The sequence below is a fragment of the Balaenoptera borealis genome (genome assembly GCF_965194805.1).
Source record: "Balaenoptera borealis genome assembly, chromosome: 7".
Lineage (NCBI taxonomy): Eukaryota > Metazoa > Chordata > Mammalia > Artiodactyla > Balaenopteridae > Balaenoptera > Balaenoptera borealis.
The window spans coordinates 101,617,722-101,638,976 of record NC_138864.1 but is presented as its reverse complement, the minus strand read 5'-3'; the positions used below and the strand labels follow the sequence as shown (position 1 = coordinate 101,638,976).

Genomic DNA, 21,255 nt, shown 5'->3' with positions numbered 1-21,255 from the left:
TGCATAAGTTGTCCTTTGTTCTTATTTTGAGTTTTGAAGAAACCAAAACGTGTTTTCATGGGTTGTATTTTTTGACATTACAGTAAGTATGTCTAACATTTAAACTATGGGCAGTGTATTCTCTCCTGATCAGTAACAGTGTAGTATTATTTAATTTTATTTTTGGTTCTGTAGCATCTCTCAGAGAAAGAGGAAACTTGTTGATTATCGTGAGGGCTGAAATAAACTGATAGAATTTCCTGCAACTTTTAATTGCTTACAATATATTGATGCATTTGTAAGATTAGATCTCTTGAGAGGACTGTGCATTTTTTCTCTTTCTTCAGGTTTTATTCATTAAGGATAATTATTCATTTTATTCATTTAAGGTTTAAGATAACTTAGAAATACATAGATTGAAATTTGTGGCAAAGTCACACAATCAGCTTTTATCTGACAATCCTTTGACTGATATAATTAAAAGTAATAGAAATGACCTCAGGTTCTTTAATTATCATAAAACTAGCTTGTGTAATACATGCAGCATTAACTTAGGGAGGAAAAAAGTTTATAGTGTTAATACTTATCTCTAAAAATAAAAAGTAAATCATCTGTTAGAAAAAATTTAGTAATTTTTAATATAAAATTGTATTTAATGAATTATAAATTTATTAATTAGTTGATACTATGATAGATTCATCAAAATTGGGACATTGAAAAAGATGATTATAATTGGCTGTGTTATATCCTTTTTTCTCTCCAAATCTGATCAAGCTTTCTAACAAGCACGTGATAACCAGCCTCCTGAGTGATTAACAAAAAAGCCATCCCATCACTATAGCAACCAATATTATATCACGAGAGTAACAACATGAAACCTCCTTAGATACCAGTTTAACATCATTAATTATGATATCATGTTGTGTTAAAGCAGAAGCAATGAATATTAGGTCATTTGGGGAAAGTGGAAGATAAACAGATTGGTTTTCACATTTTGAATACTCCTTCAAACAATTTTCATGTTTTGGGAATATTGGGTATTGTGAACACGGATTGAAAGAATTGATATAAAAATAGACATATTAAAACCTTCCAAATCTGGCAAAGAGAAAAAAATTGTAGACAACCTGAGTAAACACAATATTGTTTTATCTAAATATTATGAATGCTGTCCAAAAAACTATGAGAATCCTTTTGGTCTTAACTATTTTAGTTATTTTTGACCATTACCTATCCAACAATACTGAAAAGATATGCAGTATATTTTTTGTTTTATCTCTGTATTTATTTTCTAGTTGTAGAATCCATTTTAATATGGACAAATGAAGAACTTTCTTTTACTTGTACACAGCCATGGGCTCCTCTCATTAATCAGCTAGATAAACACGTTAACAATAGTGATCAGAAAGGAATAGTTATTCTTCTGGATCACACACAAAAACAAGTCTGTGTTAGAGAAAAGCCTAAAAGAGGACCCAATGGAGAGTGAGCAGGGAACTCTCCCACCTCTTCCTTTCTGGAGTCACCCCCTCTCTTATCTCGAGTCCAGTGTGAGAACATTCTAGAAAAAGGATACTAGAAATCTAGTCAGGTAGGACTGCTGAGCAGTCTCCTTTCAAAAAAAAATAAAATGCATACTTATTAGATAAGAAAAACTTTTATCCTTTTCATTTTCTCCCTTCTCCCCCTTTTTTGTATCTTAAAAAATAAAGCGCTTTGTTTTATGCTCGGGCTCAGACCAAGAACAAAGTCGACTTTAAGTTAGAAATAGGAAATGGGCTACTTTTCTTTGCTTGATTGGTCTTTTACGTTACGTGAGTGAGCAACACGGGTAGAGTTTGTTTTTCTCCTAAATTCTCTTCTCTTATGTTTTAGGCCCAGCAGAAAAGGAAACAGGTAATTAATGTTTGTGCATGCATGTGCCATTATTTCTAATGTGGCAGTGTTGTGTTTTGATATGGATGAATAGCTCTTTCCTTTTCAGGGCTCCTGTTAGATCACTTTGACTAAGATACTGAAAAGACTTTGATTTTATTGGAACTGTTGCTAATGCTTTGTAGGGAAAATATAGGCCATTTATCTCTGCAAAAGTTCAGCAATGTTTTTTTGATATGAATTCAAAGCAAAACACCTGAGGCTGTATTAATGTTATGCATTAGGTTTTAACCACGTACACTAATCTTATTTGGAAGCTGTTGCCAATATTTGAAGGACTCTTAACAACTAGAAAAGAGGACCATCTTTCTTTTATCACCCTTGGAAGATAACCTGAGAGTAAAAATGCATAAATGCTATTAAGTAAAAAGTAAGCAGCTCTTAACTTTGAAAGTTGTTAATCATAGGAATGAGCAGAGGTTATAAAATCCCATTCTCAAGAAATTGCTAGGAAAGAGTTCTTCTCTGGGTCTCTGAGTTTTTAAAGATTTTGTTACTTTTGTGTGTGTGCACGTGCACGCCACTTCTCACAGTTGTAATTAATTTAATTAATGGGCCATTATGTATTCATCCTGTCCATCTCTGCTTCAGCCTCTTGCAGGCAGGGTCTCTACTGAACTTGTTCACTGTTGTATCTCCAGCACCCAGCACTGTGCCCATGACACAAAGTAGGTACTTAGTAGTTGGAGAGAGACAAGAGGTCCATTAGTTAAGTTCCATTTGAAATCAGTGGCGTGAGAGACAAGTGATGAACCTTTCTAATCCGAGTTTTCTCATCTTAGTCAAATTTTGCATGCAGTCTTATAGACAAGTTTGCTTGGGTTGTTTTTAACTGAAGTCTTCCATTAAGGATGCTATTTCTTTTTTCCGACCTTCACTTCTTTTCCAGTATTTGACCTCAGAATGTGTCAGGAACAAAACACTCAGAGCCAGGAAAAGGGGAAAGAACACACCTACAATGATCGCTGAAGTGCACTTTAGAAAAGATGAATTAGAAAAAAATATTACCATCCCCTCTTATGACAGCCCGCTGTGATAGCAGCAGTCCCATGATCTTTAACAGACTTTTTCAAAACCTCGTATAGCATCTTATCTCCCACATTTCTGTGGTAAAAATAGTTTTTATATAATTTTCAGACAAGAAGTCTAGGGTTGTTAGTGGTTTTCCCACTTGCCATAGAGTAAATAAGTCAGCCAGCTGGGACTGGAGTCAGGTGTCCTGATCCCCAGCCTACAGAGACGACGCTCCTGCCCCTGTGCAATAGGAAGGGGTCACCACGCGCCATGACGAGGACGGAGCGGAGTCAGTTGCCCTGCTTGTGACAGTTGCTGTCTGCTGTGTACAGCACTTCCAACCAGACGAAAGTCTTCCCTTCACTTGTGTTTAACACCGTACCATTGCTCAACTGTCTAGGCTGCAGACTCTGGGAAAAATACTTTTTAAAAGTCAAATGCTTGTATAGAAAAGAGAAAAAAATCAGTATAGCCTCAGTAATTTAAGTGAATCGAAGGGAAAGCTACCCTCCATTGAAGACTGTTCTGAAGTAACAGAAGAGAGGTTTTTAAGAAACGTAGTTATATTCCTTTAGTTGTATTTGGTTGCCAGTTAACAGGGTTACCTAGTGAATGTTCTTGGAGGTGCTTTTAAAAGTGAGTAAAAATGAGAGTATCAGTTGCATGTGTAAGGGCTTAAATGCTTGATAAGACTTTGAAACAGTACTCTCTTGAGCATTATAATCAATATCCTCAGTTAGTTTGTTCCACATAGAGAAGAGTAAAATTTGGCTCAAGGTTTGTCATCATGTTGTTGTCTATTGACCTGCCTGTTGCTCCAGAGGTTTTTCATTTACACTGCTTCAGTAGTTCCTTAAACAACTCTTCAAAGACACAGACCTACTAGAGAATGGACTTGAGGATATGGGAAGGGGGAAGGATAAGATGTGACAAAGTGAGAGAGTGGCATGGACATATATACACTACCAAACGTAAAATAGATAGCCAGTGGGAAGCAACTGCATAGCACAGGGAGATCAGCTCTGTGCTTTGTGACCACCTAGAGGTGGGGGATAGGGAGGGTGGGAGGGAGGGAGATGCAACAGGGAAGAGATATGGGAACATATGTATATGTATAACTGATTCACTTTGTTATAAAGCAGAAACTAACACACCATTGTAAAGCAATTATACTCCAATAAAGATGTTAAAAAATAAAATAAAAATAAAACAAACAAAAAACAGAAATTTTACAGAAGAGGTAACTAAGACTTCAGAAAAAGGCGGTAACTGGCACAAGGTTGTGCTGCTATTAAAATTCAACAGACCTGAGATTCGCACCCATGTTCCTCAGACACAAGAGGGGTCTCCATGCTCTCCCCCTGGCTGCCCTGCCTCCAAGGCTGTCTGATCCAAAGTCATGGCATTTTCTGATAAACCCCTCACACACATCACAAAAGCCAAGGGTTAATATTGGTAGGGTCTCTTTTTCCAAAAATAATATTTATTTAATAATAGGAGCAAACACTTACATGCCAGGCACTATTGTAAGCACTTTACATGTATCTATTTATTCTTTACAACAAGCCTTTACACTGAATACTACTATTATTATTCCTTTTTTAGTAACCCGAAGCAGAGAGGTTATTATCTACCAGCCAGTCTCTGGTCACATAGCTAGTAAGTGGGAGATGAGAACCCACTTTCTACCCATTAAGATATCTTCTTATTTTCCTAGGTGTTCCTTCCTCCCCATTCTTGGCAAGCTTGCATAGTTCAATTTGTACTCAGTTAAAATTCACGGACATTTAAAAAGGAGTCTGGAACAGTCCTGCACATAGAAATATGATGAAAGCCATATATGTAACTTAAAAAAAATTTGTAGTCACATTAAAGAGGTAAAAAGAAATAGGTGAAATTAATTTTATGCGTATAGCTTACTTAACCCAATATACCCAAAATATCATCATTTTAAAATGTATTCAGTATACACAACTACTGAGATGTTTTACATTATTTTTTTCCTATGTCTTTGAAATCCAGTGGGCATCTCCCTCTCCCAGCACATCTCCATTAGAAGTAGCCCCGTTTCAAGTACTTATCCACCACATGTGGCTAGTGGCTGCTGAATTGGACAACACAGGTGTCTGGTTGGAAGGCTAAGAGCTGAACTCCAGAAACTGACGCTCTTTATTTTCCCGGACACATGTTAAGTGTCGGGTGTTGAACGTGATTAAAATGTGCAGCCTCCCCCACCCCGCATGTCCCTTCCCTTTCCCTGCTTTATTTTTCTCCATAGCCCTTTGATCTAACACACAAGATAGTTCTTTCATCCAACTATTGTCCTAGAATGGTAGCCCCACAAGGGCAGGGCTTATGTATTTCAAAACTGCTGTATCTCCAGTGCCAAGAAAAGTGCCTGGTGTGGTGTTACTCGGTAAATACTTTATTGAATAAACGATTGAGTTAATGGCCCAAAGAGTGATCAGGCTGTTTACAGCAGAGAGAACATCTGTAAGCTGGCAGGCTGGCTTGCAATAGATCATTCAAACCAATCACTGAACAATTAACAATATAGAGCAAAAACTAACCGCTAAAAAATAACAAGGTTGGAAAAACCAGAATTTCATGCCCTTTATAATGGTGTAGGGTGGGAGTGAGGAGGCACTAACTCTGGATCACAGAAGCCAGAAGTTACAGACAGCAGCTGTATTGATAATAGTTAATAATCTAACCTGTTTCAGTTGTTTCTATAATGCAGCGCGTTGCTCAGTTTGACTCAAAGTTCTTGTCCCTCCTTGGGAATTCTTCAGATTCTCCATTGGCAGCACAAATTTGCAGAATAAAGGAATGTTACAGCTCTGTAATAGATGAAATGAAACAGATGACCTCTCTCTAAATGCCTTCTTTCCTTCTTGGGAATTATTCGCATGTGTTTTATGAGAACAGATAGTCCATTTTAAGAACTTGAAACTTCTAGAAAGCGATTTTTTTTTTAATTTTAAGAAAAGTTTGAAATTTACACTGTTGTGAAATCAGCTAGTTTTCTTCTTTGGTTTAATTTTATCCGTAACTTTTTATGTAATAGTAAGATCTTTTTTTTTTTAAGATTTAATCTATTATTATTATTTTTTTTAATAAATTTATTTATTTATTTTTTATTATTTTTAGCTGTGTTGGGTCTTCCTTTCTGTGCGAGGGCTTTCTCTAGTTGCGGCGAGCGGGGGCCACTCTTCATCACGGTGCGCGGGCCTCTCACTATCATGGCCTCTCTTGTTGCGGAGCACAGGCTCCAGACGCGCAGGCTCAGTAGTTGTGGCTCACGGGCCCAGTTGCTGCGCGGCATGTGGGATCTTCCCAGACCAGGGCTCGAACCCGTGTCCCCTGCATCGGCAGGCAGATTCTCAACCACTGTGCCACCAGGGAAGCCCCAAGATCATTTTTATTTATAATCCAAGGTTCAAAATGATACTGCAACTTTATTTTTCTCATTGTGTTTTTCTTAAATCACATACCTTGTTGATGCAAATTAGCTGTTACTTTTAAAGAAGAATCCATTCTTTAATTCACGAAATTTTTTATGGACAAGAACAACTATAAAACATCAAATAACAGTCCCTGTCTTCTCCTGAAGACTACACAACATATTGTGACTTACGATAAAAGAGGAGGGAGACCACTCCTTAGAGCTTGCCTTGACCTGAGATCTTTTACGTAAATCTGGTACCTAAGCTTCTTGTGAATCTCAAAACATGGAGGTGCCCTAAACACAGGGTAGTATGGAATGAACAGGCAGAGGCTTTATGCAGTGATGATCTGTCTGGGCCCTCTGGTTGCCAGGTTCCCAGGTCTAACCCCCAGTGCTTTCATTTTCAAAGTCTCAGTTGAACAGGACAGAGATGCTTTCCCAGAGGGCCGCGCTGCTTGCTTTCTTTGAGTGGAGAAGTTGCACTGTGGCCATCTTTACGTCATTAGGATGTGTTTGCCATCTGGGTGGCATTTTAATTTAGCACTTCATTGTCAGAGTGTAGCGATAAATAATAAATAAGTGAAATCTGTTCTACTGAAGAACATGTGTGTGCACAGAAATAAGTATATAAACTGCACAGTTGATGAAAATTCTTCTTGTTAATGAATAATTTCATATTAATATTTCTAGGATAACTTAGCAGTGTACTCTCATAAAAGTTTTTTGAGTTTCCTTATAAATTTGATTCTTAAATTTTTTGAGTATTATATGTTACCATGAATTCAGGCTACAATAGCTAAGTAATAGACCTGAAATTTTGCACTCCCATAAGCACTGACAACACTTTGCAGGAGGTAATTTGTATACTAAAGGAAACAGGGCCCTCACCTTAAAAATGATAAAACAAAATTAAAGAATTGAAGAATTTCTGTCCAGCCTATTTGGACAGTGTGGCTTGGACTCTGGGACTTAGGCCTGAAACTAAAACCAACCTCTGTGACCATTTCTGCTTCTGATGATTTCACCTGATGATTTAGGGACAAATTGATAGATACGATTTCCGGCTCTAAAACAAAGAGAAGGACCTATTGTCTTTTTATTTAAAATATTTGAGAAAATCATATAAATCTGTAAAGTTTTTTTTTTTTTTAGTTTGTAAGGCAATATGTGTATATACAGTAAAAACTCATTGCTTGAGCTACCCTGATTTAGCATCTGTGATTACCTGGATAGGATCAAATTAAAATTTATTTTTGCACTATATAGAGAGAAAAGCTGTGAGTATTTTTCAGATGGTCAATGAACTATTTAAATTACCTAAGAAGATCATTGTTTTCTGATAACCATAAATTACTTTGATTCTATCACCGAGTATGATACAATTGAAATGCTAATTTTAAACTATTTTTATCAGCATGTTCTTGTCAATATATTGAATAAGATGTCTTTCACATCTCCTTGCCACACCATTAGCCTTATTCTATATAATGTATGTGCCAGAAAGTATTAAAACCATATTCTCTTTTAAGTACTACGTAAGTAATACAAATTCACTTTGGCTGTTTCCACATGTGATCTGCAAGAATGAGGACTTCTAGTACGTTTGCCCCAACTTCTCTCCCGCCAACTCGCTAGCCCCTCAAGATAAGAACCCCGCACTGTATAATTTGTGTTCATGTCAATTAGTCAGCTCATGACAATGTTGACAGATTCATCCCCATGTATCCAAAGCTGGTTTGGAAACATAACAAGCAGGAGTTGCAGGGATTATTGATTAGAAGAGGCAAGTAAAGGTGTGATTTGCTTATGTCTGGCAGAGCTTTCAAGCTCTGTGTGTACCTTCTGTCAGCTTAGGACAGAGGACAAGAGTGTGGTGCAGTTGCTCAGTAGCTCTCGGCATAACTCAGGTCACTAACCAACTAAATGAATAGTCAAATGAAGAGACGAGGTGCACCCTTGTACACCAGTGGCAACCCGATGGCAGTGCTTTCAACACTCCTGGGACCTCTGCACCCACTGTTTACCCACAGCTTTAGTGACCAAAGGACAAGGGTTCTGTCAACTCCAAAGCATGGAAACATTCAAGGACACTTAGTTCTCTCTCCTCTAAAATTAGTTCTGGGTCTACATTCCTCTAACATCCTTCCTGACTGATCTTCATTTAATTCTGGAAGGCGTTAGTATATGTTACTCTGTCTAAAACAACTGTTGACCTTCTGTCCTGCTGCCCTCTGCTTTTGGCCTTCCGTCCCTTATATTGGGGTTAATATTACCAGTGCTGAATGATTTGTAATGCCGTGAGATCTTTTGTGACCCAAATGAGCAGAACTTTTCCTTGATCCACAGTCTCTTTGTCAATGAGTCATCCATCCTTTCTCTCCATTTTTATTTCATTCTATTTTGAGTGTGAATTACAATAGATAAGGACGATCTCAATAAGAGACAGTCGTAGCTAGTTCCACATATAAAAAAATGAAAACTTGATTCAATCTTGAACAACGTTCTCTTTCCAGATCGGGCTATAGTAGGAACTTGATCTTAAGTTTAAATGACACCTAAGTTAAAGGTTATTTAAGGGCAGACACTTCCTTTCGATCTTGTAAAGTGCATAGTAAGCCTCAGCTTTCCAGCTCTGTACCTCCAAACTTCCTGTTATTTATACTCACCTGTGTCTTCTCTTCTGCATCATCAGGGGATGAGGTATCTTCCTCTTCAAGGCCAATTTGTGCACCTATCATACTGACCCCAATTCCACTTACCTCTTTCCGGATGTATTTTACTCCATTATGTATCTCCTCTTTCTCCTGTGGCTTGTACCTCTGTCTTCTTTTACATATTTCCCTTCCATTTATAATCATGGTATCTCCCTAAATAATGCCTTATCCTGAGCTCTACGCCTCCTTTCAGCTGCCATCCAAAAAGCAGGCTATACTCTCACCTTCGTTTTACTCACCTTCACTCCATTTTGCCCAAAGAAGTTTGGCTTCCAATCTCACCAGTCTGTCTGGTGGGGAGTTAGTTACACTAGCCTGGAGCCTGGCTGGTCAGAAGGAGAGTGGGAAGGAGGAAAACTTTTAAATTCTGCTCCTGCCTCCCCACTACATTGCCTTGAGATGTCCAATTCCTTATCTTTTGTCATTGGAATTGGTAGCAGTAGGTCAGGTGGTCAGTGTCTGTGGTATTATCAAAACAGGGCCTCAGCTGTGCTGCAGTGAGATGTTGATGAAAACAGGAAAGGGCTGAGCCACCCCCGCTCATCCCTTCACTCCTCTACATCCAAACCCTGTAACCTGGTGAATTACAGGACCGTTGACCAAGTGCTGTTGCTTTGAATCTAACAAATTAATGGTGAATCCCTGTCCCCAGGAGTTGCCTAATGACTTAGTAGGAAAAGGAAATTATCAGTGTTGGTTCTGTGTTGCCTGGAACTCTCTGCTCCAAAGCTTAAGCTTCTGTCTTTTCGAAGTCCCTGCAAAGGACATAAGCCTGCCCATCATCCCATTCTCTGTACCTCCAAATGATCGTGAGCTCTCAAACTAAAATTACTAGACTCCTAAGGAGTGCAGCTCTTAGTAAAGACGATAGGTGATATGTACCACCTGGAACTGATGGAGCAAGAATTTAAATTGAGCATAATACGCTCAAGGTGATACAGGAAGATGCTAGCTTGTCCCTTCTTGATGCAGGGACAAGAAGTCATGAAAAACCAAGTGGAAATATTGGGTATGAAAATATTATGGTTGTAAGAAAAACAGGATACAGGATGAATATAGCTGAAGAACTTGTTAGTGACCTAGGAGATCAGAATGGGGGCTGCAGGAAAGGAGAAATAAGTAGACAATACAAAAGGAAAGCTAAGTGATATGGAGAATAGAAGTAGAGTAAGACAGACTTCCATCAGACTGGTTAAGAAAAAGATGCAGATAAATATAGCATGAAAGAGAAAAAGTTAACTAGAGACACAAAACAAAGTAATAGAAGAGTATTGTGAACCAATACAGAATTGAAAGTCTCAAAAAACTGCATATTTGTAAAGTCAGCACAAAAAACAAAACTCAAATAGGCCAATAAATTTTAAAGAAATTGAAATAGTTGTCAAAGATCTCCCATCCCCAAATTCCTAAACCCAGTTGTTTTAGGAGGTAAATTCTACCAAAGTTTTAAGGAACAAATAATTCCTATCCAAAATAGGTTCAATAAAATGGGAAGTGAGGGGAGTTCATTTCATGAAGCAAGTATAATCTTGATTCCCAAACCTGATAAAGACAATAGAATAAGGGAGAAATAGGGCTTCCCTGGTGGCACAGTGGTTAAGAATCCGCCTGCCAATGCAGGGGACATGGGTTCAAGCCCTGGTCCAGGAAAATCCCACATGCCACGGAGCAACTAATCCCGCAAGCCACAACTACTGAGCCTGTGTGCCACACTACTGAAGCCCATGCGCCGAGAGCCCGTGCTCTGCAACAAGAGAAGCCACCGCAGTGAAAAGCCTGTGTGCCGCAGCGAAGCGTAGCCCCCACTCGCCGCAACTAGAGGAAGCCCGCGTGCAGCAACGAAGACCCAACGCAGCCAAAAATAAATAAATTTTTTAAAAAAGAATTATTATAGGTCCATTTCATTTAAGCATATATGCAAAATTCCTAGATATGATATTAGCTCACAGAATCCAACAGTGTATTTGTAAAATAATATATCAAAATCAGTGGAGTTTGTTCCAAGAATATAAAAATGATTCAACATCAAAAAACTAAAAAAACTTAAAGATCACATGATCTCAATAGATATTTTTAAAAGGGTGAAACAGTTTAACACTTAACCATAAAAAAAAAAGAAGATTGTTAGCCTAGATAGACTTCCTTAGCTTTATAAAATCCATATAGGAAAAGACCTACAGTGAATATTTAATGAAGAAAGTTTAAAGGCATTCTCTAGGATTAGGAACAAGACAAGTACATACACTTTCATTTTTCACAGTACTGAGAGTCTCAGGATCTACATAAAAGGAATGAAAAAAAGGTGAATCAAAAGAATGGAAAGAGAGGAGATAAAACCATCATTGTTTGCAGATGAAATGATCATCTCCCTAGAATATTCTACAGGATCTAGATAGAGCCTATTAGATACAAAAGTTCAGCAAGGTTGTAAAGTCAACCTGTTAAAATCAGTAGCCTTTCTCTACACCAGAGGTCCTCAAACTTTTTAGTTTCAGGACCCATCACACTCTTAAAAATTAACACAGATCCCAAAGAGCTTTTGTTTATGTAGGTTATATCTACCAATATTTACCATACTAGAAATAAATTTATAAAATATTATTGTTTAAAAATAAATATAAACCCATTACTTGTCAACATAAAACATTTTTATGAAAAGAAAAAATTTCCAAAACAAACAAAAAACTATGTAGTGAGAAGTATACAGTGTTTAATGTTTTCGTACATCTCTTTAATGGCTTCCCTAATAGAAAACAGCTAGATTCTCATACCTGCTTCTGCATTCAGTCTATTGCAATATATTATTTTGGTTAAGACATGAAAAACAAATCTGGGCTTATATGTAGTTGAAAAGGGAAGAATATTTTAGAAAACTTTTCAGATAATTGTGGATTTTCTTCTTTGATATTACACCAAAACTCAGCAAGTGGAAGTTTGTTACAGTTTAATTGAAATGTGAAGTCTGAAAGCACATCAATGAACTGTTCATGCTATTACATTAAATTCCACTGGTTTATCATGTATTTTGAATAGATCTTTCACCATGCATAATTTTTAACATTATGTATTGATTATTTGAAAAATATGCAGTGAATTGCGATCTTCTTAATGTTAACAAATATTATGTAATATCAAAAAATCACCCTTGTGAGTATCACCCCGACTCATCAGAAGAGTCTTAAAGTATTAGGAAGCTGTCAAGCTCCTGACAGATACAAGTTTTCTAAAATTCTACTTTTCCTTAAAAGCTCCCATTTTATCATTGGCAACAAATGCTATCTATTGTTTCCTTAAAGTGAGAGGTTTACTTCATTTTTCAGAAAGTGTCTACCAAATTTCCAAGTCTGAATAACCATACTTTGTCAGTAGTCGAATGGTTCTCTGTGAAAGAAAACAAAAAGTAATTAGCTCAGCCCTGGACTCAAACAATCACACAAACAATTTTCCTCGAGATAGTCATCGTACTTCAGTACACAAAAGTGCTTTATGCAAACTTCTCATTTTGTCACAGATGATACTTTTTTAAATGTATACTCAAGCGTAGAGATTCAATGAAATTAATAATTTTTTACTCTTTCCTCAAGGACATTCTTATGTAAAACTAGCTGTTTTTCTTGAGTGAATGGTGATAAAGAATACATGATGAGTATAATTTAGCACCATAACCTTGATTCATGCTGAGGTAACAGTTTTACTCACTATTGCTTTTGCATCATTACTGTAAATGTCAACAGAATTTAAAAGGCAAAACATTTTATTATGAAAGTACTTTTGACTATGCAGGCCCCCAAAAGGTCTTAGGGATCCACAGTGGTCCATGGACCACACTCAGAAACACTATTCTGCACCATCATTCAACTAGATAGATAGATAAATAGATAGATAAGGTACCTTTCATAGTAACTACCAAACTATAAGGCATCCAGGAGTTAACTTAGCCAGATTATACAAAACTTCCTAGACCTCTATAAAAAAATTTTGAAATTCAAATAAAGATCACAGAGAGTGATGTAAATAGATGTAGAGACAGTTCATGCCCTTAAGAGAGATGACTTAATAATATATAAACTCTCCCCCCAAATTAATCTATAAAATCACTGCAATGTCCATCAGAATTCCAGGGTTTTTTTTTTTTTAATTTGATAAAGTTACTTCAAAATTTAAGTAAAAGAATAAAGGATACTGGAAAACTGTATCACCTTAAGGAAAAAATAAAACAGTATGGAGACTTGCCTTGCCAGATACTAAGACAAATTACAAAACCATCACCAAAGCCCAGGATCAGGCAGATACTCAGAAGAGGAATGCAGAGACAGAGTCATGTATAAATGGGAGACTGATATGCTTCATCGAGAATAAAGTGGGACCACAAATCAGTATGGAAGAATGGGCTGTTTCAGAGATGTTAGAAAGAAGGGCTCACTAAATGGATTAAAATAAACTGAAGCCCTCTCTGATAAAAACGTGGTCTCCAGAGAGACCTCAAAGTATTGAAGAAAACATCTATCACTATAAATGCATCATTACTCTTTATTGTAACTATCTTCAACTAATATTTTTACCTTTTCACATCCTCAGTTTTCTAAGTTTCCAATTTACTTACTTCATTTTCTACATAGAATTGTCAACCAACCATCTATGCTTGAAAAAAATACTTCACACTCTGAAATGAAAGCTCCATGAACCAGACTGACTCTCAAAGTTTCAGAAGAAGATGTAAAATAATGAGGTAAATGCACAAGATAATGTATCAGGAGTACTTAATTAAGTATATCCCAGATTCCTCAGGATCTGGAAAAATTATATTCTTCCAAAAGCTTCTCTTGTGTGAACATTTGCCTTCTGCAAAAATTCTTAAAACATAAGCACCTCCTGAGAAAACCAAATGTTTATGTAATATCTCTTTCAGTTTGTTCCTTACTGAGAACTATTCCCTCGGCCATGATCTGTAACACTCTGAACAGCTCTTGCTAGAATCTTATCTCCTTCCTCCGAAGATGCATGGAAATCTCATTACAAGTGTTCAACACCTGTTCCCTAAAAGGTCTCAGAAATGATGTCAGGTTATTCAGCTCACTTGACAGTGTGTCATGTATTTTTTGTGTTTTTGTTTTATTTTTACTTTTATATGGAATGTGATTTACAGATAAATGCAGCCTTGAAATAGCAAGCTTTCCTCCTTTCATGAGCAATTCTGTAGAATTTATCATTCTCTAAATCCAGGGTTTGAAACCAACTGATTGATGACCCTCTTATTTATTTACTAACACATGTCAACAGGTAACCAAGTGACATGCAGCAGTGTGGCTCCTGCAGCACCTTGTTAATCCGAGTAGTTTAGATGTATTAAAAAGTCTTTTCACTTGGACAAAACGAGAGTAATGCAGACTGACAGATTTCACCTCTTTATTTCTCAACAGAGTTTGTAAGTACTCAAAGCCTAGACAGATGACTAGTTTGGGAAATTAGGGAGATTTCTTGTAGACCACAGTGAAGTGGACGTAGAGCTTCAAGCACTCAATATAAAGACCTAATTGAAGAATTTGTAATGCTGGATTTTTTTCAAAAGGGAAACCTATAAAATATCCCTGAGGCATCATCAGTGCATACACACACATTCACGGTGGCAGGCAGACCCACGATGTTAAGACCAACCATAGAAATACTCAGGATGTCACCAAGCCCAACCCTACTCTCTACACTTGGTCTTTACACTTGTCCAGCTAGGAGACTTTCTCCAAATCTTGGCATCAAATACTTTACCACCATTAACGCATGAGCTGGCTGCCCTAACAGATCTTGATTATGTGTCAAAGGAAACAAAGACATACGTACAGACGTCAAGATCTTTTGACTAATTTCTTAGCACCCAAGGCTACAAATCTTCAAATTATCTCTTTCATATTGTGGTTGCTGTGTCTGGGAAACTTCTCATTTCTTCTCCTTCAGCTTGCTTCCCAGCTGGCAAGCCTCTGGAGTGCCTTTCACCTTAACCATTGCTCACTCCTGAACAAACTGTCTTCACCCCCATTGCCTCACTGGATCCTGCTTGCCTAACCCCCACTGTTCACAGGCGGACTTTCTCCCTGAGAATGGAGAAAAGAGTATAAGGGGCAGAAGTATAAGTGTGGAGGTGTGAAGGTATTCCCTTTATGTGGGAATGTAACAAACGACCATGGAAAGGCTGCTTGTTTCAGGTAAATGTAATTAGAAGACAAGAAGGTCTAGGCATGAAATTTAAGACGCTATAGGCTTTAATTATATGATAATTTAGTATTGGCATAGCATAATTGAGATTATTCTGATGATTTTCAATTTCTGAATCTGAATTATATTGGGGAGAAGTAAATACGGTGTATATATATATGAAGAGCAATAAACCAGGGAAGGGACCATTTCTCAGTTTCAGCTGCTGAATGTAATCTGTGTATGTGAAATACAGATACGGCTATCATGGCTAAAGACCAGTCTTTAGAAAAGCCCCTGTTATGCAACTAGCTGAGAAAACTGCCAGTGGAAGAAAATTTCTGCTGTCATTAGAATCCTACCACATAGTTCTAGCCAGAGCTAACCAGAGCAAAGTAAATATGCATGTAAAAATTGTTTTCTCTTTCAAGCCTTCATAGGCTCTGCAGTCAGATGCAGATATTTTCTTCCTGTGAGATCTTAGATCTTAGATCTTCTGGTTTCACAGATTTAAGGAGAGCTAGAATCTCAACAGCTAAAAGGACTAAATTAAAACTTTTATAAAACTCAAACAAAGGTGTCTGTTTTTCCAATCTTTTTTTTTTTTTTTTCTTTTTTGGCCACACTGCACGACATCTCAGTTCCCCGACCAGGGATTGAACCCGGGCCATGGCAGTGAAAGCCCAGAATCCTAACCATAAGGCCACCAGGGAACCCCCCTATTTCTCCACTCCTATAAATCACATAATTATAAAAGCCTGTGACAAATGTTAAACCAAATAATATTAAATTGTGTGTGTGTGTATCCTAATAATCCTCTCTCTGTAATTCCATCACCATCATGCCTTTAAGATCTTAAGAGGAGACGATGCCTCCCTATTCCTCCTCAAGGAAGGTTCACAAAGTGTCACTGCCATTTACCTCCAGCGGTATCTGACTTCGTATGGCCTGTCACTCATGGATCACCACGGGTTGTTGGCTTATGGAGATTGCTCAGTTTGCATCCAGTTTGACTGCCATTGCCATTGCCTCTGGTCCAGTGTCCAATTCTCCTTTGCTCTGTAGCTGACCATTTCCTTAAAAACGAACTTACTGATGTGAAAGATAATCCAGGTAAAGCAGCTAATGTGACTGTGACTGCAGGACAGTTATTCGAAGGCACTGTATCATTAGCATGGTTAATTCCAAGGAGATATTAACTGCAACTGTTGGTTTAAATGACAGGGTCATTAAACAAGTTGGCCCCAAAGGGAGCCTTGGAATTAGGAGGCCACAGACCTATTGTTTTCAAACATCTGTGGCCATTGGTATTCTCATGGATTTTAAACATCCGTAGGCAGGCCGTAACATCGTAGATTATTTTCATTCATCTAAGGACTGTCCAAATATGTACCTCATCCTATCTGGGATAACATTACTGAAGATGTGTTCCGATTCTACACAAAAGTCACCTTTTCCCTCAAATGAAGTTTATGTAAAGATATAGCTTGATTTTGGGTAGGTAAAGGAGGAAATAATCTGAAGGTTAAACAGGTCATCTTTGTTTTTCATAAACACTAGTAGTTCTCAAAGTGCATTGCCCAAACCAGCGCCATCAGCATCTCCTGGGAACTGCGAGTTCTTTGACCCCACGCGAGACCTTCTGAATCTAAAAACTCTAGGGGTAGTGCTGTCAATCTGTGTTTTAACAAGCCCTCCATGTGATTCTGGTGCATGATGAAGTTGCGAACTACAGACCTATACTGAAAATACCCCATTCATTGATTAGAGTGATGCGTTATGCCTGGCACTCATAGAACCGTAATAGGCTGCAGTCAGACAAGCCAAGAGAGAGTCAGTGATACACCATCCTTTTGCACCAGTTGACAGTACCAAGTCTTGGGGTGTCAGATACTGGGCAAGTATAGGTCAGGTTGGAGAAGTGGGGTTTAGATTTAGATACCGCCTCTCTCCTGGATTCTGAGGTGGTCTTCTTAGCCAGCAAGTTATATACCATTCCCTCTAGGGGACTACGTCGAGGGAGATTCCCCCCCGCCCCCCCACCCGGAATCATCTAATCTAGTCACAAGCTCTAAAAGTGGCAGACAGGTGGGAGGGAGAGGGGTTGTTTTGTTTAATGGGAAAGTGTTTGATCTCCTGCCCTCCTTCCCTCTTGGGATGAAAAGGCCCATGAGTATTGAGATCTGGCAGGGGTAGGACTCCCAAGGACCTAGCTGTACTAGACTCTGGTACTGTATCACTCACCACAGGTTGCTATGCCTGGAGCTAAAGGATGGGTCAGAAAAATCTCAATAGAATTTACACTTTCCAACTGAGTCCTCAGTCTGGGTCATGGGAAGAGGGAGAACACTGATCCCAGACAAGAATTAAGGTTTAAATTAGGACAGACTAGGGAGTCAGTAGAAATTCCCTGAGCCAGCTGGGCTGGCCTAAGGGGGTGTATGAATGGAAAAAGGCATTTAAGATGGAGGTGGCAGCTCAGATGGAACCATTTCTGATCTCTCTAATTGGTACAGATCATGTATGTGCCCGTAGTAGTGTGCAAGGTGTGTGCGTAATGTGGTATTGCCCTATGTTTTTGTAAGAGGGTGAGGTGGATGGTGGGAGCAGTCACCATCTATTTTGGTGGAGAAGGGGCACAAGGAAATAGAGGGGTCCATTCCACCATTTCTCATCGGGGTCTGTGGGTAGATAAGTTTTTCTGACCAGCAGTCCACAGAGAGGGTGCTGACGGTCCTTGCTACTGAATGACCTTTAGGGTTTCAGGTAGAAGAACTCAGGTGTTGTACCCTTGGCCCAACTTCCTTATTTAGTTAAACCTCACAAGGCAAAGCCTCACTACTTGGGTCTCCACAGTGTCCCGTGTAGATGCTTCCATGTTGCTGGTCTCCTTACTCCTTCCAAACTGTAGGCCTTCCTTTAACTCCTTTCTCTAGAAAGTAGTCATTTCCCCATTTTCTCCCCCTCTTTCGTCTTCTTTATTTTTCTTTTTTTCCCCAGGACCTGTAGATCTCCCCAGAGTCTTTTCTTCAGGCATACAAGTTTCTCACCTCAGTTACCTCCTGAATGTCAGGGCTTTCTCCCCATTCATCTGATTTTTGTCCTTTAGAGGGAGGGAGTTCTTTGTCTTCAGATGGGAGGAGGAAAAAGATGGGAGACTTCAATGTCAGACTGCTGCTTTCTCTGATCTAATGTTCCTGAACTCAAACACCCACCCACTAAAAGGATAATTTGATTCTGAAGAACTCCATATATTACACATGAGCAATTTAAAGCCCTCTTTTTGATATATCTTTGATCCTATTTCTTGCAAGCTAGTAACTCTTTTCTTGCATATTGAATGCATTTAATTCACTCTTTATCAGAGCTTTATTATAGAACTTCCTCATATTGACCAAAAATGCATGGGATGCAGCTCTATCCTCTACTTTATAAACTGGTTAGGGAAAGAGATACATAAATTGTTTGAAGGCAGAAATACTGTTTTGTTCATCATTTTATCCCCTCAGTTATTAGTACAATATCTTACATGTAATATATGTTTGTTGAATCAAATTCAGGGCCCCAAAATCTGGGGATGTTGAAGAACCAGCAAGAAATCTTAGCGCAAGGGAGGAGATATGGGGATGTATGTATATGTATAGCTGATACACTTTGTTATAAAGCAGAAACTAACACACCATTGTAAAGCAATTATACTCCAATAAAGATGTTTAAAAAAAAAAGGAAATCTTAGCGCATATATAGGAATTATATGTTGGTGCACTCTAGCTGTTATCATGACCTAGCTGCAGAGGAGAGTAGACAAGGCAGTACTGCAGTGGGATTATTGCCATAGCCCTTCAATCCAACATCATCTTGAATTCTAGTCCTTGTTTAGCTGCAAGTACAGATACAATCAGTCTGTTAAAAGTTAAGGTCAAATACATTTCAAATTTATATGTATCTTATATGGAGAAAAATGGACTGAAATGATTTTACTGGTCTTCTCCCCATATCCCCTTACAACCTTCACAATGAGCATCATTTTGTATCCAATGTGACAGGCAGTGGCAGGAAAGGAGGCAGCCAAGGAGAGAATGCTGAGAGTATGCACCCTCTTTGAAGCAGGGGAGCAGAGTTAAAGCCTGCTAACACACAATGGTCAGGCTGTCTTCTTACATCTCCCCACCTCCGACTTTTTTTTCCAGTGAGATCTCTTCTTAAATGTACAGATGAGCATAATTAAAAGGAATTGCTTTGAGGAGCCAAGAAGTGTTGCCATAGAAAAGTAAAAGTGTTCCAGAATGAAGAAATATCGTAGCCAAGAGCAATACATTGAAATTCATCAAGAAACCTTGCTACTTTGGGTATATTTGTTTTAAATGCCACTATTTGAAATGTGTTACCAACTATCAGCAACTTGGCATGAAGCTTGAAGAATATAGAGGCATCTGTAACGCTGTAGAAATGTTGCAAAAAGAGGGAAAGTGGACATTTTAAGGGAGAATTCTCAAATATTCACAGTGCTCAGAATTTTAATGGAGCTATTGATAACCTTGTTATCTAGTAGAGTTCTAGCTACAAAATGCATTAAACTTCTTGGCTGTAGTCAAATGAGTGGCAGCCAGAGATGGCATACATAGTGTACTTGATAAAAATGCTGTTTATTTAAAGTATTAGAGTGGTCATTATGTTCAAGTACAAAGTTTTGATCCTCTCAGTAAATTTAATCTAGAAAGAATAAAGTGTTTCAGACTGTTTTTAAGTTTCAGTAGAGCACAGGGTACTCTGTGAGTTTTTCCTTAAGAGTGTCAAATGTAAAAGCTGGACTTGATATATTCACACATAAACAGAAGTAAGTTTTCAGGTTGCTTCCTTGATTCTTTCCCATTATTGCCTACTTGTGGCTAAGGATATGGTGACTTTATAAACTCAAACTTTCAGCTATTTCAGAAGTTTACATTGAACATATATATTCAGTTGAGTGTGCGTATGTGTGTGTATGTTAATCCTATTCAGAGAATTTGAAAATGGAAAAGAATTCAAGTCACTGTATTATCACTGTTTTAACCTCTCCAAGACACTTTTCCCTAATCTGGAAATGGGGCTCCTGATTCCCTAACTTTCAGAATGGTTTTAGGGGTACAGTAAATAATGTACTAAAGTATGTAGGAAAAATAAGTTTCTCTTCTGTGATCAAAACAATTACATTTTGTTGCCTTTCCCTTTCCTCATGAAGTTGAAATGATATAATCCAATATAGGTAAAGCCCAAAATTTATAGGAAGCATAGACTCTCTTAGCTAGAAGGAATCTTAGAGCCTATATGGTTCAGTGATTCTTACCATTTGTTTGGCTCATGGACTACTTTGAGAATCTGAAAGTTATGATCCTTCACTCCCCAAAAAATGCCTCTATACACAAAAATTAGCCTATAATTATAAGGGGTTCAAGGACTCCCTAAAACCTATTCCTAACCCCTAGGGTTAAGAATCCTCAACTTAATTCAACACCCTCAATCTAAAGATGGAGGGACTTCCCTGGTGGCACAGTGGTTAACAATCCGCCTGCCAATGCAGGGGACACGGGTTCGAGCCCTGGTCTGGGAAGATCCCACATGCCGCGGAGCAACTAAGTTCGTGCTCCACAACTACTGAGCCGCACTCTAGAGCCCACGAGCCGCAACTACTAAGCCTGTGTGCCACAACTACTGAAGCCCCTGCTCCTAGAGCCCGTGCTCTGCAACAAGAGAAGCCACCACAATGAAGAGTAGCCCCCGCTCGCCACAACTAGAGAAAGCCCATGCGCAGCAACAAAGACCCAATGCAGCCAAAAATAACAAAAACAAAAAAATCTAAAGATGGAAAAATTAAAGAATATAAGTGATACACTCTTGAGAATTAAAAATTATTTTGAAAACTCTTCCCCAAAAATCTCTAATAATTTAAGAACACAGCTTTCATCAATTATTTGAGCAGTGTCCTTGGACTACAGCTGC

At 38.3% G+C, this 21,255-nt stretch overlaps 1 protein-coding gene across 22 annotated transcripts in view; it reads left to right on the top strand.

Annotated features, from left to right (window-relative positions):
* The window catches only part of CADPS2 (calcium dependent secretion activator 2), a 549,410-nt gene that overhangs the window by 423,485 nt on the left and 104,670 nt on the right, over positions 1 to 21,255 (top strand). For 15 of the 22 annotated variants that reach the window (XM_082399988.1, XM_082399983.1, XM_082399981.1 and 12 more), the window contains one exon: positions 1,855 to 1,875. The exons of the other annotated variants lie outside the window; for them this stretch is intronic. In XM_082399988.1, the coding sequence (XP_082256114.1) occupies positions 1,855 to 1,875 (21 nt within the window). The remainder of the gene's footprint in view (positions 1 to 1,854; positions 1,876 to 21,255) is intronic. 22 annotated transcript variants of the gene reach the window in all.